At 38.4% G+C, this 19,803-nt stretch overlaps 1 protein-coding gene across 2 annotated transcripts in view; it reads left to right on the top strand.

The window, feature by feature from the left end:
* Positions 1-19,803, top strand: part of LOC145325155 (uncharacterized) — a 61,018-nt gene that overhangs the window by 25,643 nt on the left and 15,572 nt on the right. For both annotated transcript variants that reach the window (XM_080168011.1, XM_080168013.1), the window contains exons 9-14: positions 4,570-4,681; positions 5,094-5,170; positions 7,053-7,116; positions 8,896-9,006; positions 9,352-9,483; positions 9,742-9,833. In XM_080168011.1, coding sequence (XP_080024137.1) covers positions 4,570-4,681; positions 5,094-5,170; positions 7,053-7,116; positions 8,896-9,006; positions 9,352-9,483; positions 9,742-9,833 — 588 coding nt within the window. The remainder of the gene's footprint in view (positions 1-4,569; positions 4,682-5,093; positions 5,171-7,052; positions 7,117-8,895; positions 9,007-9,351; positions 9,484-9,741; positions 9,834-19,803) is intronic.

Raw genomic sequence — 19,803 nt, 5'->3', positions numbered from 1 at the left:
AATCGATAGACCGACGAAACAAGTAAGTTGTATACTAGATGTTCTTCGAAAAAGGGTTTCATTAAAAAAATATCTTAAATAGCAGCTAGGAAAACCACATTACTCCCATAGAGTTAAGAACTAGCGGACTAACAGACAAAGTAAATATAGAATGGCTTAGCTGCTAATTTTATTAATTAGGAAAATTTCCTTTTTTTATGCTGACCTTTTAGTAATTAATTGTTATGTACAATCATAGGGTCAAGGAGAATTTATAAAGGGCAAATTGAATAATTAATTTTAGATGACCATAACTTTTTATCATCCTATTTAAAGCAACAAAATTAGTCTAAAATGCCTTTAGAATTAAAGGTAACGAGGATGACAACATTCATTAAAGCGATACTTTGTAAAATAGAAAAAAACATGAGCAATATAAGAGTATTAGGGCTTTTGAAAAAAAACACATATTTTTTTCTAAACAAAAATTACAAGTAGATATGTTGTAAGTCATAATTACATATAAAGTTTCTATGCCTTTAACGTTGTGCCATATCTTATTAGGACTCGCCCCTTAAAACTCATAACATTAGTGGACTTAAGATTATATCTAATTTTTAAATGAATCCTCATTTAAGGTTATTAATATGAATATTCGGTACTACGTCAAACCCTAGACACGTCAAACAGTAGATGCGACAAACGCTAGACAGACAAACAGTAGGCAGACAAACCCTAGACACGACATACGCTAGATACGACAAACGCTAGAATGCGACAAACACTAGAATATGACAGACGCTAGATTTTTTCTAAAGGCGACAAACAATAGATACGACAAACGCTAGAATGAATCTTTATAAAAAAGAAAATGGATGTTTGTTTGTCTATATTGCAGGATCTCGCTAAATGCTGAACCGATCGAATTCTCCTTAACAGGTTAGCTTCTCATAGGTCCTGGGAAGGATTATAACTATTTTAGTTGAGGGTACCACCACCCTCCCCAGATATTTCGCCCCTAGAAAAAATTACTACCCCCCCCCCAAAAAAAAATAATATTTTAAAATATACTAAAATAAAAAATGAGGTTGGGGGGGGGGGTCAAAAGTTTTATAAGAAAGTTTTCTTACTCGTTGGCTAACCAACTTTTGGTACTTTAATGAATTTGATTGGTTGGTTTAATAAGTTGAGTATTCAAACGTTTTAACCGTTAATTTTTTGCTACAGGGGATGTACATTTTCGGCCAATATCTTATCCCTTTAGATCCCTGCATTGATAGTAATATAAATTTAGTATTTATGAACGAAAAAATCTTTGAATATTTTTTAAGTTTAAATTCTAGCGTATGTCGCTTCTAGTGTTTGTCGCACTTTAAAAAATCTACTGTTTGTCGCGAAATTGAAAATTTTACTGTTTGTCGTAGTCTAGTGTTTGACGCATCTATTGTTTGTCTGTCTAGCGTTTGACGCATCTACTGTTTGTCTATCTAGCGTTTGTCGCATCTACTGTTTGACGTATCTAGTGTTTGACGTAGTACCGAATATTCTAACTTGTCTAAATTAGAGTACAGCAATCTGTCGAGACTCTAATTGTACAAAAGCTTCACTTTTAAAAATTAGTTTAAAAAGCGTACATGATGTTTAAGATAAAAAGTTGAATATAATAAATACTTCCTTGAATTGTAATTATTTTCTTGTTTATAGAGTTGCCTTAGGTTAACAAATTAATTCACTTTTTATATTGTTTTATCACCTTTTTAGTAGCGAAGCTACTCTATAATTCACAATGTCCGTCCGTCCGTCTGTCCGTCTGTCCGTCTGTCCGTCCGTCCGTCTGTCCGTCCGTAATTAATGAATTGGGGGAAACGTGATTTTCTCGGCTCCTTTAAAAGATAGAGAGCTGAAATTTTTTGACAACATTCCCATCATTAAAGAGCACAATTAACTATAAAACATCAATGGCGGTTGGACTAATTTTTAGCAGGTTTTAGGCTATTTTTTATATTTTCCAAATTTTCCCCATATCTTTGGTGTTTATGCTCCGATTTTCAAAATTTTTTCAGTTAAAGATATCAAAATTAAATTTCCCGTCATTTGAAGAAAACAACAATGACGGTCAGACTGCTTTTTTGCCGGTTTTTGGCTATTTTTATATTTTTCACATTTTTCCCCATATCTTTGGTGTTTATGGTCCGATTTTCGAAATTTTTTCAGTTAAAGATATCAAAATTAAATTTCCTGTCGTAGAAAACAACAATGACAGTCAGACTGCCTTTTTGCAGGTTTTTGGCTATTTTTATATTTTTACATTTTTACCCATATCTTTGGTGTTTATGGTCCAATTTTCATAAATTTTTCAGTTAAAGATATTAAAATTAAATTTCTGGCGTTTTAAGAAAGGAAACAATGGCGGCCAAACTGCCTTTTAGCAGGTTTTTGGCTATTTTTATATGTTGATATATTTCCCCATATCTTTGGCATTTTTGGTACAATTTTAAAACTTTTTTGCATTAACAGTTTCAAAATATTTTTCCCATTGTTATGTGCATTTAGTATGTAATTTACTTTAACCATCTTAATCATTCAAAATAAAACAAGGTTTCATGTTTATTTTCTCCAAAAATCTATTATTGGTTTTAATAAATACACTTTAAATCTACTTCTACGTATTCCCATCCACAATTTTTGTGCTTCGCTACTTATGGATGTTGTCATCCTTGTTGTTCATTTAAAATATCCTTATATGTATATTATGCTGAAATGAAACAACAACGAATACATTTAATAAAATCAAAGCTCTCTCAGTAACAGATTAAAAATGATAAAATAATATATCTAGATGGCCCATCTGACCACAAAATAAGGTATACATATAAAGGGATTCCTGAGCTGGATCTTTAAATAATTTTAGTGGTGAATCAGATTGGCCGGTGAGCTAGAGGTGGGCCTGAGTTGGGCCGACGGCGCGCCACAGCCACTGCTAATAAACATTGATTTTTAAAAGAATTTTGGCGCGGTCTGATCTGCGCCTGACAACTTTATAACTTTAAGTGTGTCAGTACGATATTTTATATAAAGGTTTTATATAAAATATCGTACTGACACAGCTAAAGTTATATATTGTTTTATAATAAAACAATAAATAATTTATTTTAAAAATAATAATAGAAATGTTTTCACGATAGTTTTGCAATAAAATATTAAATTAATTGAAAAAAATATTTATTTATTAAATACGGTTCACCCCGATCTGGCGCGGTGGTTACACTAGTGTAACTGCTGCGCCAGAGCCACGCCACTAGGTGAGCTGGTTCACCTATGCCATTTTGATTTAAAGATTGGTATCAGGTGCGCCAATCTGGATCGCCCCAATCTGGCGCACCACTAAATGATTTAAAGATCCAGCTCTGCTGTGCTAGGTAAATTATTTGATTTAATGTCAGATAGACAGACAAATCAACCATACTTATAAAGAATGTTTTCTTAAAGGCAAAAGGAACATTTGCAATAAGTATGTCGCCCTTGCAGAAAACGTTAAGTTTTCATCAACTTATTGAAATTTTTACATATTATAAATAAACAAACTATAAAAATTCATGACTAAGACAAAAACATTAGATAGAATTTAGAGTGCTAGATAGTTGTATTTGAGTATTGTATGTTCAAGATTATTACTATGCTGGCTATAACTAGCTTGTATGTTAAGCCACTTAGCCTAATAACTTTGATATATGTTTTTAAAAGAATAAAACTTTATCAGAGTACTCTAGGTTATTTCTATTTAAATGACATTGTTAAACAAAATGCATAATTTTATGAATTTTATAAGGTCAACAAGTTAAATTAATTGTTAAAATGACTTGGCCCCTAAACAACCCAATTCATTATGATCATATGATATAGTGTAATTAATGGGTTGGCTTTTTTTATTTGTATACCTTTTAAAAAAAGGAAACTATTTATTAATGCTTTATCGTCATTTGTATATGTAGTACCAAAGAACTCTTAAACAATGGTCCCAAAATAGTAGGATGTATATCTATGTGTTGTGTATATGAAAGGACGGAAATCTTTTTAGGTCATCTCAAAAAACGCCCATCTCAGAAAACGCATATATCAAAAAAACGCCTATCTCAAAAATCGCCTATCTCAAAAAAACGCCTATCTCAAAAAACACCTTTTTCATAAAATGCCTACTTCATTATAAGGATTATTTTGAATGTCTAAGAAGGCATTGTAAATATTGTACAATCTGTACATTATAAATCTTCTTATTGAAATATCTATCCCTGAAGTATAATGTCACTCTTGTACATTCCTTAGGCACTTTTTATTTTAAAATGACTTCAATCCCGATTTATATCCGCTGGATTTTAACCGAATCTCAGCCATACTGAAAAATCATAAATAGCATCGTATTACAGACATTTTTCCACGAGTATTAAAATAAAAATCATTAAAATAGTACCAGTTAATAAAACAAATTTTTTTTATTTTAATATCTGCGGAAAGCCGTCTATAATACTATTAATCATTTCAAAAAGGCATAAATTTTTCATGAAAACTAATGTTGTTGTTTTCTTATTTTAGTATGAAGCCGGAGACATCAGATTTTACTGATACAGATGAAGAGAACAACGAGGGGGAACAGAAGAATTACATCAATCATGCTAAAAGATCCATCACCAACATAGATAAAAAGGTAACATATTGATATTTACCACCGGCATTAGGTTTCATAACATTGACTCATTCTTAAATTATATGGTACCAACTCTGTACAAGCACAGTTAGGACGTCCAAGCAAAAGGTCGTAAAAACAAAGGGTTTGTTGTCTGATGGATCTTTCTAAACTCTATCATATAAGGGGCGCTAGATCTTCCCATGACCTATAAGAAGCTTCCCTTGATGTTTAGTGATTTTAATTTTAAAAAAAGCTTAAGATAATATTTGCTTTTAATTAGTCAGGGTTGGGGACATTTACTTTCAATTACACTGGTACCCAAAGCTTTAACCACGTTCTACAGAAGGGCCAATTTTGTTTATCATTAATGTATCTTACATTGTCTTACCCCTTTAGATCCCTGATAAAACTTATATAAACTATTATTTAGGATTCTGTTGGTAATAGTGAGAAGGATCAGACATCAAATTCTGATAACATAAGTTTGGATCTGTCCATTAGTTTCAGGTAAACAATTTTTTATCAGCGAGGCCTTTTTATTACTTAAAGGGTCAGTCTGTCTATCCATTTTGATAACTCTAAACGGTAATCTAGGCATGTTAGAATATTCCTATCAATTTCAAACATCTCATGATGATTCCTGTAACAGATATGTATTACTTAGAACTATATGATCATTAAGCATAAATGGATATTGGAAGCTAGTAAAAGTGGCTGACTAAGATTATGACTTCAAAAATAATTTACCAATGAGAGGCCACTATAAATTTTACCATTGGTCAATATTGTGTATGCTGGCTTCTCATTGGTTAATTTTTTTGACGTCATAATCTGAGTCAGCCACCTTTACTAGCTTCGGATATTGTTATAAGCTAAGCATTTCTACAATAAAGTTTTAAAATGTATTATGCCCATGTAGGCAAGTAACTTTAGAATAAATTTCTATAAAGTTTTCGTTCAAATTTCAAAATAATATTGAATATCAAATGCTCTGATACTATGTATGATTAGTATGTCTTTCTAATTTGTTGAGCTTATCTTTTATGGATGTTGTCATCCTTGTTTTTTGTTTCAATGAATTTTAAAAATGCATATTTTTTTGTATACATGTAATGAATAATAAGAACTTAAACAACCAACTTCTTTACATTAATTTTTAAAGCTTTAATGTCTATTTAAAAATAATATTTTATTCATTTTAAACACAAACTCTATATGTTAATGACCTTTTGTTTAAAAAAATGACAAATGTATTCATATTTGCAGACATCAATTATCACATATGTACTGTCATAATATTAAATAAATCTTTTAAATTATATATTACAAATCTTAACTAACCGCTAATTGATAATTAAACATTTGACATGTTTCAATTTGATGAACTGAAATTAGTTTCCGAATGTGAACACATTTTCCTAGGTGTTTCCCAATCCTATCTCAATATTTGCTACTAGCTAAAAAACCTTCAAACTTCCAAAAAAAATCAAAATTTGAAAAATTAAAACTTTGAATGTATAATGTATAAATTGTTAATACATTCAAATTTTGATTTTTTTTTGAAGTTTGAAGGTTTTTTAGCTAGTAGCAAATATTGAGATAGGATTGGGAAACACCTAGGAAAATGTGTTCACATTCGGAAACTAATTTCAGTTCACCTTCAATTTTATTAATAGCGCAGCTATTCTATAATTAATGGGTGCGTGTGTCAGTAGTTCCGTCCGATTTTCCGTTCATATCCATTTAAGCCTTACACATAATGTAACAAAAATAAATGCTCTATGTAGACTATTATGTATTACATAATCATAATATATTGCTGATATTGTGCTACTTATGGGCATGATTATACTTGTTGTATATTTAAATTTTTAGACTTTATAATTGACCATCATTGCTCTAAGACATATTTTATGGTTTTTATGTATTTAAAACTAATATTAAACAAAACCACATTTGGTCATAAAAACAAAAACAAAATAGTAATAATCAATTACATTACTATGTATCTGTCTACACATTATCAATTGCTTAAACATATATAATTTTCTTGTTTACTGAGTAGCTGAGCTCCTAACATTCTCAAACAAGTTTAAATAATCTAAAAGACTCCATGTGTATGATTAAAAAGTGCAGTGGTAAATTTGATGAATCCGTGAAATTTCCGGTGGATTAGAACAAGTTCTGAGCTATACAGAAAAATCGTGTATCGCTTCGTGTAAAAGAGAATTTTAATAAAAATCCTAAATCAAACCCCAATTTATTTACCCAGGCCTTCGACCCCTTGAGGCCATAAAAACTGGAATTAATCTAATAATTTTTCACTTTAACATCCACGGAAAGCTGTCTGTACTACGGTAGGATGAATAACTATTCTTTTATATTTTAGTGAGAGCGACTCTGAGCCGGATAAGAGGAGCAGCTACCAGCTACAACGGAATTCAACAGTAAAGGTAAATTTTGAGAACTAATGTCTATTTGCCAAGGGAGGGATGGGACAATTGAATTATATATTATAATTACTACCAAGGTTCGTACACTTGTAAAAAAGCTAAAAAAACGTTTGGTGGTTAGAGGGCAATATCAAATATTAATTGGGTTTTAGAAAGTAAAAATGTTCAAATCTTTCCACCAATTATTTCAACCTACATGAGTGGATGTTTTGTTTATCATAATTTGGGGGTAAATCAATTTATTGTCCATTTTCCCATCCCTTCACTTAAGATCTCATCCATATAGACTTGAAGATTTAAAGAAAGAGATTTAATTAGAGGAATTGTTTTAAATAACTAGTATATATAAAAAATAACAAGTGACATACAGACTGATGGCCAAACAGACTACCCGTTTCTCATTCACTAATGCATTCTTTATGACAAACAAAGATGTTTTTAGCTTTAATCAAAGTACTTTTTGTAGCATGCATGATAGACTGATATGCATTATATAGAAGTTGCATTTTAGGAGCATTAGTTTTTGGCTTTGATAATGTAGAATAAATGTTCCGAAGGTTTCAATAATAATTGATCATTTGAGAATGTACACTTTAATTGACATGTACTTTATATTTACAGTGCAGTGGGGTGGTAATAGATTCTAGAAAACAATTAAAAGATTTTTTTCAAAAGAAATTAATACTCTGCTTTCCCTCAAATTGCCTTGTCAAACATAAAACTTTTAAAATAAATTATATAAGGGGAAAGGGAGTGCGGCCTGAAATTGTGGTGCCCCAACTTTGTGGGGCTACCATGTAACTAATTTAACCTAACCTAACTAAACTAAACATACGCAAAACTAACCCTCGCTCCCTCCACAACACTTTATTTTCAACTTAGAACTTTAAGGCAAGGTTTCATTACATAAAAGATACATAATAGATTTTTTATATTTTTTTATTGAACTCATATTTCTATCTTTTAAACTACTACAACCTAAGTGTAATAACATGGAAGTAATTAATGAAGAAATTCAACTTGGTTGAGTCTATTCAAACTTTAATGTCATTTGATATGGTAGTTATTTATTTTTTGTGGTTTATAAGTTACTAGTGGCTGCACCTATAAGAGCTCCTTATTTGAAAGGGGAGGGATGGCCAGAAAAAAAAACTAAAACCATAACCATAAAGATTTGGATATAAAAATAGAGCTTTCTAAAAGAGGTTAGGTTGACCAAAAAAAGCCTTACTGCTTTATATATTTGGATAACATCCTTCTCATTTACTTTAATTTTTACATGGTGGATATATGCCTAAATTAATATCTTAAAAATCAAAATTATGTACTTTTTTCTAGCCAAATAAAACAAACAAATGTTGATACGCTCTTATGCACATACAATTTCTTTTGTATGAATATCAAAATAATTTGCAAACATAAACACGATGTTCTTTATTGCCATTTATTCTGATAGCATGAAATTAAACAAACTTTTATTGTCTTTTATCACTTCATAACAAATTAAAATTGTTTTGCATGAAATAGTTTTATTTCATTCTAGCAATAAAAAATATTATTTTGATTTAAAGTGTACAATTTAAAAACATATTTTATGATGTGAAATTATTGAACATTTTCTTTTAAACATGGACGAAAATTTAATGATTAATTAATAAATCTTTCATTTTATTATACGCGAAAAACTGTCTATAATATTATTTCATAAATATCTTGCAAGGTTTTTTTTTCATTTAAAGTGTTAATGTTATAACCCCACTAAGTTGGATTTTTTTCTAGACTGACATAAGTAAGCTGAAAGGACGTCTGCAAGGGGAAACTTCCCCACCGCCCCCTGTCCGTCCTGGCAGCCAGCTGGCAAGACAAATTAGTAACCAGCCTAACAGACAGGTATGAGTAAACAAGGGCAGGGTTAAACGGTAATTTATACTGTTTAGTTGTTTACATTAGGATTTATGTAGTCTAAATTAGGGAAGGTTCCCACCCAACCTTATGGATAATAGGAGACCAGTATGAGCTTCCTTGAAGGGCAAGACGGGTACTTGGTAATATATCTAGAGAAAGTGACCCTAATCTTAAATTTAAAAATGAAATAGCCTTGAACCATTTCATATTTTGTTAGGCTTACCTAAAATGGAGCACTAAATCGGGTTCAGTGGTTAATGAAGTCTTTAGCTTAAATAAATGAAACCTTACTATGTTATCTAAAAGGATTATAATAATATTTACTTATAGTTGCCCGTGCAAGCCATCAACAAGCAGATAGTGAACACTGCACAGTATGACCAGCAGCCTCTAGCTGACCATCAAGCCTCGCCAGCCCTCACCCCAAGGATGGCCCAAAACTCTGCACTTATTCCTGTTATGGTAGGTTTTTATTTGCGTTATTTTCCTGGCTGCTATTCAAGATAATCGGCTGATGTTTTTGTGAAATTGCCCTATACTAATGAGCACCTAGTATCTGACAGATCAGCGGACATTTTTTGTTTGGTGGGGATATGGGGGGGGGGGGGTTAGTCTACAAGAGGAATGAGCCCAGGAAAAAGTTCATTACCCCAATAACATTAATTTAATTGAAAGAAGCTAATTGCATTCTATGTAGTAATAATTAACTTACAAATTTAGGAATCAGTGCAACGTCCGTTGTCTGCAGGTTCGAGCCCTGTTGTTAATCTGACCAGAAAGAAAACAATTCAGAAGGATCAACCTATCAGATGGTAAGATTTTTTGTTGTTGATATTATTATGAAAATTAAAGCGGCCCTCATTAATAATATTATGGGGGAGAGGGGAAGTTAACCTCCCACCCCGCCGCCATATTATCAGTTTCAGTTTTAAAAAGAAAAAAATAAGAAAATTTTTGGGGATGAAGGTAATTTTTTCTCTTAAGATAGAGGTGGTAACCTCCCTAAAAATAGATAGTAAAGGAGGAATATGTCGGTTTTGTGATTAGCGAGATCCTTATGTACAGACATTTAGACAAACATTTTGTTACTTTTTAAAATTTTTCAACAATTTGGGTTCAATAACTTTTTAACAATTGCCACCAGTAAGAAATTATGAAAAAAATGCAGGAAGGAAAGGGACATTGGACTGAAAATTATACTTGTATAATCCAAAGTTTTTTAAACTAGATCTCTTATTAATTGCATTAAAATTTTTGGGCATTTATCTGAATTTTGATTGTTTGGTTCCAAAATTTACAACAAATAATCTAATCTGTAAAATTTTTGGGAATACTTTCGTAACATCACCCTATTAGGGGCGTTTCGTCGTATTTTTAAAATGGCTTTTTATAGGTCATTTTTGGTTAGGTTAGGTTATATTGGGTTAGGTGATTGCCCCACAGGGTTAGGTAATTGGCCCTGCAGGGTTAGAGCCTCCCCCAGGGGCTAGAAATAAGAGAAAAGCTACTGTGAAAAATACGAAGAATCGCCCCATAAGGTTCGATGTTACGAAAGGGACTATACCCGAATTTTTTTTATAATCATTGGGACTACATTTCAATTTATCTTCCATAGTCTTATCCCTTAAGATTCCTGAATAGAAAGATTCAAATTAAAAAGAAATGTGTTTGGTTTGTTGTACATAATAAGGATGGATAAGAAAGTGACACCAATCTCACAAAACAATTTCAAACTGGTGCCCATACGTTTTAGCTAAATTTTTTTTTTAAATTCCAAATTTAATTGCTATTTTAAACATTTTTAGCTGTTTGATTTACGAGTTAATTTCACATTAATTATCATTTGTTGTCGTAAAAATGTTTCTTTTTTATAATTTTCATAATTTTATAAACTCTGCTTTTCTATAAGTAAGTACATTTAGTATTATTTATTACAGATGATTATAGTTTTGTATTTGAATTTCGCATAAAGAAATCTGTTCATTCGTAATAAGCTTTGGTTTTCTTATTTGTTGATCTTCGCTTTTTAAGATATAATAACCCTTGTTATACTATGGAAACACCTTAACTAAAATGCATAATAGTATTCTAATATGTTGGTAAAAACTTGGCGCATATTTCTATGTACTTAGAACATAAAAAGGGACACTACAAAAATGATCTTTCTATGAGGGAAATATAAAGTAAGTATCTGCTCTGTAACTCACTTTGTCAATATGTCTGTTGATTATGGTAGAGGGGAAAAAGCAGCGGATAATTGTCAGTAGATAATATTGCGAATGCTAAAACTTTATGGATATTTTAACAAGGATGACAACATCCATAAAAGCGAAGCACTGAAACGGTAGGACAAACGGACATTAACACTTGTATAGTATTTGAACTGAAAAATCGGAACATAAATGTATAAATGTCGAATAAAAATTGTAGGTAAATTTGTTGAAAAACTGCTTAAAAACAGGATAATGTTTATGGACATACTTACATTTTTGGACTTGATTATAGAGTTGCTTCGCTTATAATATTGTTCTTTGTTGTCCCAGGAATCAATATACCAAAAATCAGATCAAACGGATAATTAAAACACTTGAAAATTTGTTGTTAAAAAAGTAGAAAAATCAACTTGTTTAAAATGGACGTACAGACATTCTGGTAATGATTATAGAGTTGCTACGCTTTCTAAATCGTACCCAACTACTACAGGAATCATCATGCAAAGTTTAAAATCGATAGGACCATTCTAACATGCCTAAATTAACGAATAAAAGCTATCTATCTCGGACGGACGTACGGACGGACGGACGTACGGACGGACGGACCGACCCTAATTATAGAAAAGCTTCGCTTTTAATAATCATAATTGGGATGTACACAATTTATCTTGGATTGTCATATTGTGGTATCCGCCTAGGGTAAATGGCAGACACCAGAGTTCGAATAAAGACTACGGCAGTGTGAACAGACGTGGACACCTTACTATAGAGAAGCTATGCTTCTCTAGCATTCACTAGACAAGAATCAACATCTATTTCAGTTGTCACTTTATTGAAGGTGTAAAGGATACTGAAGCTATATACAACAAACAATAACTACATGGATAGGAATAAATGATCATAACATAAAAGCATTATAATACATATACAATAGTCAGTTTGGGCAATCATGATTCCCCATCCCTGGAAAGGGTGGGGGGGATTAAGAATACAGTTAACCATAATATAAATACATATGGATTAGGAATAAAGATAGTTAAAGATAAATCATACAGTAAAACATAGATAATTGCAATGGTTAGGTAGATGGCTATCCCTGTCTGGGGCAGGCAGGATAGCCCATGGAGCAGCACAATAGGTAGATAAGCATAGAGGGGTTGAGTGGTAGGTCTGGGTACTAAAGAGGGAAGGTTTGATGATTACTTGTGACAACAACAGTCTGTGTGGGGGTGATTCTATCAGGTGAGGGCAGGTTTAGATCCTTTATCCTCAGGGTTGAGGTGGTGCTGATAACTTGGTGGTGGAAGGGGAAGGTTCCGGTGCTTAAGATGGGAGAGGGAGGGGTAACACCCCCTCCCTCCATTTGCAGGACAACTGAGAGATGAAACCAGTACCGTTATCTGACATATTTTCAGGTGGCCTTATAATTGTAGAATAACAGGATTTAGCTAGGTGCGTAGCATCACTATAATGTCCTGGTTTCTGCATGGTCCAGAGCTGCCGCATACCACAACTCTCCCCTCGGAAGGCTGGAGGGGTTGTCTGCACCGCCAGACTTCCGACAGTGGTTGCGGCCTTCAGTTTGTTGTCCTTGTGGAATGGGTCCGCCCGGATACCAGTTGCTGGACGGTGGTGGACTCCAGCCCTCCCCAGGTCTAACGGAATCGGCTATATCTGCTGGAGTAGCTGGTCCTGTTGGATATTCTGGCCGTTGGATGTGTACCTCTGAGGCCACCCTGTCAACGCGGGCAGGTGGTGGTTGCCATACTGTAGGAGCGTTGCCTCCTTCAGGCTCATTCTGGACATTGGCAGGGTGGTGCATGGCAGTCCGACCTGCGGGGTAGGGAAAGGTAACAGTCCCTCCTTTATGCCGGCGGCTGTCTTGGATCTGCAAGGGTGGCTCCGCTCTAGTTGGCTGGGAGACAGGCCCATCCACGAACACTGCTGCTGGTGGACTGGAGGCACCAGGCTCCGGATTTCCTCCCCTAGCCTGAAGGGGTCCAGGCACATTGTCTCCATCTTGGGTAGACATAATTGTTGGAGATCCTCTACTTCTATGGTTAGGCTCGGCACTTGGCGCACCTAGTTGTGTTACTCCCCAGGCAGCGGTCAAAGCTTCTTCAGTTTGGCTGGTAATGGCTGATACCCTGGCTCCTGGGGCAGATGCAGGGGGCGCAGGCAAGTTTGGCCCAGCCCAAACTTCCTGGTACACCAGTGCAATACAATTACCCTGGCTTGGTTGAGGGAGGTAGACAGCTGGATGCAGTTGAGGGTGTGGGACGGCTGGACTCTCCCTGCTGGCTGGGGGCTCTGGCTGGCTGGGGGTGACGGGTGTCACCCCTTCCTCTGGGGCTGCGGGCTCCTTCCGGGGTCCAGGTATCTCGGTGGCGGCGACGGTTGTCGCCCCAGGCACCAGTGTGGGGGCGCTGGATAGCACCCCCCAGTCTTCACAGGGGTCCAGGTCTCTCGGTGGCGGCGACGGTTGTCGCCCCAGGCACCAGCGTGGGGCGCTGGATAGCACCCCCCCAGTCTTCACAGGTGGCGGCGACGGTTGTCGCCCCAGACATCATCTTGGTGGTGCAGGGAAGCACCTCTCGTTCCTTCCAGGTGGCGACGCCGGTTGGCGTCCCATACATCGACTCAGACTCGCTGGCTAGCGCCTCTTGCCTCTCCCACTCGGCGGCCGCCAGGGCCTCCTCGTCCACCGTCCCGGTGGCGCTGGGTAGCGCCCCTCGGCTCTTGCTGGGGGTGACAGGGGTTACGGACACCGGTCCCCTGTGGTTGCGGCTGCGGTCCAGGCCAACCCGGTTGGGTTCAGCCGCTCCTCCCAGCACGTTGATCCTGGCCACCATGGTCCCAATCTGAGACACAGACTCCTGGGTAGCCGCGGCCCCAGCGGCGGCAGCTAGTTGGGGTGACGGCTGGGCATCTCCCTCCAGGTGGACCTGGGTGGCAGACTGGTTGCATGCAGGTTGTTGGGCGGCCTGGTGTTTCTTCATTGCCCGGTCCCAACCGGTTCTACACTTGGCGGCTGTGTGGCCGTTGAAGCGGCAGCGCCCCTTCGTCCAGCTGAGTCCCATCAGGCCGGCTTCCCCAGGGTGTATCAACCTGCCAGGCCTCTCCTCCTCCAGTTGGGGCACCAGTTGACAAACAGGGTCTCCCCTACTAGGGGTCAGGCGGTGCCGGGCTGCTTGTGGTGGCTCCTTGGTTACATTCAGCCTCCTCCCCATACACACAGGTTCCTTCCATCCAACAGCGGCTCTCCTCCCCTGGGTGGCGAGGCCAGCCTCGGCCTTAGCTTCTGCAGGTGCTTCTCCACATGAGGGATCCTGCCTCTGGGTATGCCAGGTGGTTGGTAGCAAAGGCCGTTGATGGTGCCAGTCGGAAAGGGGGCTATGATCTCTGGGGGGTACCTGTGGCCAGTGTGTGGACAGGTACCCACAGGTGGACCAGCAAGGCCCAGAAGATGCCATACTGATGGTAGCCTGAACTGTATTCCGGACTGTCAGCAGACTGTTGGTAGCCACCTGAGTTGGGCCAGAGTTGCCAGCTGGTATTGCGTCCCTGCCAGGCTCCGTCAGTTGCTGGTGGGGAGCCCCTGCGGTGGTTCTGGTTTTGGCAAGGGGTGGCCTTCTTATTGACTTCCCTGGTTGGAGCTCTGCATCCTGGTGGGCCTCCATCTTCAGCAGCATGGGGGAACTTGGCTGGGACATGTGCAGTGGTTCAACAGAGTAGCGGCATCTGGTCTTGGAGTGTGGGGGAACAGCCTCACTGCTGCTGGTCAACCCTGCTCCCTCCGTGCTGGGTAAAGTCTTCCACTGCAGCAGGTCACCAGTCCCCATCCTTAGGCCGGTCCCCAGTCGTTCCATGCCTGGGGGCTCCCAGGGAGGCTTGGGTGGCGGCTCCCCCACCCCCAGGTACGCGTCGGGCATCTGGGTGAAGAGCCTATTCCCCTGGGACAGCTCCCCATCCTCCAGCTTGGTGAGGCCAGCGCCAGGGAGGACCTTTCCACCCCAGAAACAGGTGGTACTGGCCCTAGGGCTGGGCCCCGTTGGAGTCTCAGTTCTGGTGGTAGTGTCCATCTTGGGGCTGGCCACTAAGTCTCTGAAGCTTGTCACCTTCTCATTAGGCTCAGTTGCATCGTTCAACACCCCCAGGAGGACACCTACAGGTTCAGCAATCCCCAGTCCAGTATTGCTATTTCTCGTGCGTGGAGCACCAACTGAACAGGAGCTGTGCAGCGGACATTCAGTCACCCTTCCAGACAAGGGCATCTCAGGGACCAGGGGTCTGTGACCTGGCATGTGTTTGATGTTCACTGTACTCAACACAGTAGGCCAAAGTAATAACAGAAGTAGTATCTTGTAGATATAGAAGCAGAGTAGAGTAGCCGCGCCGCAAGGAGGTTCGAGCCGGCTCACCCCTAGTATAAATACTATAGCTGTGTAATTAGGGTGGTAGTCCACGTAGCCGTAGGCTCGGTCCTCCTGGCTCAAGAGTTTCTGTGGCTGGCGCGCCCCCATGATAAGTAGCAGGGTGTTGGTCTGTTGGTGCCAGCGTCTTGTTTAACTGTTGAGCCTGAGTTGTTCTCCTTTCCAGTATAGCTCTTGATTTCTGTGGTAACCAGCGGATCTTAGCTATATTCGCCCTTTAAAGGTAACAGGGAATATGTTAGGCATCCACAGATGTCTCTAGGAGCGTATCCACTAGTAGATATATGGATAGGTAGGCTATCTATATATATACATGGCTACACGCCCATATATATATATATATACGTGTATAGGAATATCCCCAGAGCTAGCTAGCTTTTCCTCCTTGCTCCAAAAAAATCACGCTTCCTCTGTATATAGTTCACAACTATGAGGGTCGATGGTCCAGGTACACACCACCACTGCCCAGTGTGGGGCAGCAAGTCAGGCTATGTCCACAGGGTGGGCGTACTTTCGTTCAGTTACCATATCAGTTTCCAGTGTTGTTTGGTGAGGTTAGTATTCACTTGATTGTACCCATGATACAAAAAAACAACATTATTTATCACTTGGGTATTTATATATACATATATTTGTTTCACTAACCACTCAGCTTTGAAGTAGGGTTGGCAGAGCTAGGAGATGTTGAGGGTCTGAGCGGGTTCAAGGAACTGGTTTAGTTTTCCTTATCACACTGTAGACAGGGAGGGAGGAGCTTGCAAGTTTTTCTCCTAAAAAAATATCTCTGATGTATGCTATAGAATGGCCCCTCTCCTGTGTGGGTGTGTGTGTGTGTGTGTGTGCGTGAAATCTCCTGTCCTTGCAACGCGCGTCCGCACCGTCAAATCCGCGCACACGGGGAAAACGCGCTCTCACCCCTCAACTCGCTCTCGCATTGGTCAGCTTCGTCCGTTGGATTTATGATATTTTCCGCACTCTGTGGCGCTACCCGTGAATGGCGCTCTGTGTGTCCGATCGCTAGCCCCACACTACAGACGGACTTAGTCTAGTGTGGGTAGGAAGGGGGAAGCGCGTAAGGGGACGGGGGTAACTCCGTCCGTTCCCCCTGTGAGGGAGGGGGGTAACTGTGGGCTGGTGTAATATTGCCTTTTCTTCTTAATCCTAGGTTTATCTATGATATCACCCTGATTGTATTTGCCTTCAATGGAGAGGGGCTTCTCCCCTTCCCTTGGAATAAGGGGTGTATTGTTATTGTGCTGTGGGCTTGAGATGTTTTGATTGTATATCAGGATCTTTATTATATTACATCTAGATTCTATTTTTGTCCTTATCACAATTGCATAACAGATTTGTTTACCAACTCTGTTCTATTTTTAGCTGTTATCACAATACACAATAATCCAAGCCTGGTCTATTCTTAGATTTATCACAACACAACAATTTGTTTGCCAAGCTTTGCTCATAAATCTATTGTTTGGCCATCACATCAGGGTGGTAATCCCTGCAATGTAACATAATATCTGTTTTTCTAGATGGGTGGCTGCGTTGTAGCTTCTCAGGATACTTGGAGTTGACGTAGTTTTTCTCTGTTCTGGTGAACTACACTCGTATGTTGGCTCGCAGCTTGCAGCTATGTGGCGTGTTTCAGCCTATCGGCGGCAGGGAATGTCCCGTCCTGCTAGCGCCGCTTGCAGCTATGTGGCTTGTTTCAGCCTATCGGCGGCAGGGAATGTCCCGTCCTGCTAGCGCCGCTTATCCAAATCCAGCTGATGGCGGCAGGGAATGTCCCGTCCTGCTAGCGCCACTGGTTCGGATCCTGCTATCTCTTGCAGTAAAATTGGCCTATTTCCAGCCGTTTACACTTATTTGGCTTGTTTCAGCCGGTCCGCAGGCCTGTTTCAGCCCTTTTGGCGCTCAATTCTCCGTTAGATATCAGCGCTGCTCGCGGTTATTCGTCAAATTTCGCTGTCTCGCTTCCACAACTGCCGGATGCAGAGTTAAACTTTGCTGTCCAGGGTGGGTAATTCAGGTTGCTTGCGTCAGTTTTGCCAGATTCACTGCTGGGAGTACCTTAGCCTCAGATACGCGTCTGCTCTACACTTGTGGTTCGCCGTAATCTCACACAGCTGTCACCAAAGTTGTGGTATCCGCCTAGGGTAAATGGCAGACACCAGAGTTCGAATAAAGACTACGGCAGTGTGAACAGGCGTGGACACCTTACTATAGAGAAGCTATGCTTCTCTAGCATTCACTAGACAAGAATCAACATCTATTTCAGTTGTCACTTTATTGAAGGTGTAAAGGATACTGAAGCTATATACAACAAACAATAACTACATGGATAGGAATAAATGATCATAACATAAAAGCATTATAATACATATACAATAGTCAGTTTGGGCAATCATGATTCCCCATCCCTGGAAAGGGTGGGGGGGATTAAGAATACAGTTAACCATAATATAAATACATATGGATTAGGAATAAAGATAGTTAAAGATAAATCATACAGTAAAACATAGATAATTGCAATGGTTAGGTAGATGGCTATCCCTGTCTGGGGCAGGCAGGATAGCCCATGGAGCAGCACAATAGGTAGATAAGCATAGAGGGGTTGAGTGGTAGGTCTGGGTACTAAAGAGGGAAGGTTTGATGATTACTTGTGACAACAACAGTCTGTGTGGGGGTGATTCTATCAGGTGAGGGCAGGTTTAGATCCTTTATCCTCAGGGTTGAGGTGGTGCTGATAACTTGGTGGTGGAAGGGGAAGGTTCCGGTGCTTAAGATGGGAGAGGGAGGGGTAACACCCCCTCCCTCCATTTGCAGGACAACTGAGAGATGAAACCAGTACCGTTATCTGACATATTTTCAGGTGGCCTTATAATTGTAGAATAACAGGATTTAGCTAGGTGCGTAGCATCACTATAATGTCCTGGTTTCTGCATGGTCCAGAGCTGCCGCATACCACAATATCCCTTGCGATTCCTGGACATAGGGCAAAGGATTCATACTCAGCTGCTACATGAGATAGACTTCTGAGAAAAAAATAAAGTGAATTACTTGTTCCTGACATTTTAATCAAATAGGTTTCAATTTAACTGATTAACTGCTTTAAAATCTATTCATTAATATTGTTAAAATATTTTTTACATGTTATTAAAGAGTATCCTTACTCCCACAAAAAAGGGCGGAGTCGACTTAAATTAAGTTACACATCTACTCTTATCAGAGAGGGAGGAGACATTGGACATGAATTTAAACTTATCTTATTATTTGTTAGCTAAAATTCCTTTGTTTCTTGATTGGTTGGTTCAAACTTGCGGTGTGCAAACTTTCAACAAATAATTTTATTCTAGAAAATGGGTTATCTAGTCTCTTATCATAGGGTTTGTACATCAAATTTATCGCCTAATGTCTTATCCCTTTAGATCCCTGACTCTGATACTTTCTGGGTTACTCCACACCACAACTGTATGTCTAGAATTACATAAGACTGTGTTTAGATAGACCATTAACTTTTTTGTCCACCCCTTTACCCATCCAATTTCTTCGTACTGACCAACCCAAATTGATGACAATTTTTCCTCTGTCATAATATCCACGTAAATTTTACTTTCATTCCTACGAAATATAAATAATTGACCAAATCGTAAAATCTTTCTCAGGCTTGCCTGGGGTTTCCTCACATCAAGAACATCAAGACATTTTTTAGGATTTGACCCAAATTTCTAAGATAACTCTATAAATTTAGCAAAGAAATATACAATATAATTTGAATATTCATATATTAAATTTAATCTAATTCCTCCCTATGGCATCTCTTTACCCCTTTTTCTTGTAGCTTTAGAGAGTAAGTTATTTAAATCATAGTTATCAACAGGGAGGGAGGAGACATTGGACAATTAGCACTGGTACCCAAAGTTTTATAATCACGTTATCTTATTCGTTGGGTACTTTTTCTTAATTTGGTTTGGTTATTCTAAAACTAGTAGTATCGATCCAAACGTTTTAGACAATAGTTATGATCTACAGAAATGACTCTTGTTTATCTTAATTAGGGAAGTGAATCAATTTATCATCCATTGTCTTACTGAAGGTCCTTGGTTATCCGAGGGCCCAATTTTGTACACTACATA

This window comes from Acartia tonsa, chromosome 7, assembly GCF_053477335.1.
Source record: "Acartia tonsa isolate MP-2025a chromosome 7, ASM5347733v1, whole genome shotgun sequence".
NCBI lineage: Eukaryota > Metazoa > Arthropoda > Copepoda > Calanoida > Acartiidae > Acartia > Acartia tonsa.
The sequence above is the reverse complement of the archived record's forward strand: the minus strand, read 5'-3'. Positions and strand labels throughout refer to the sequence as shown.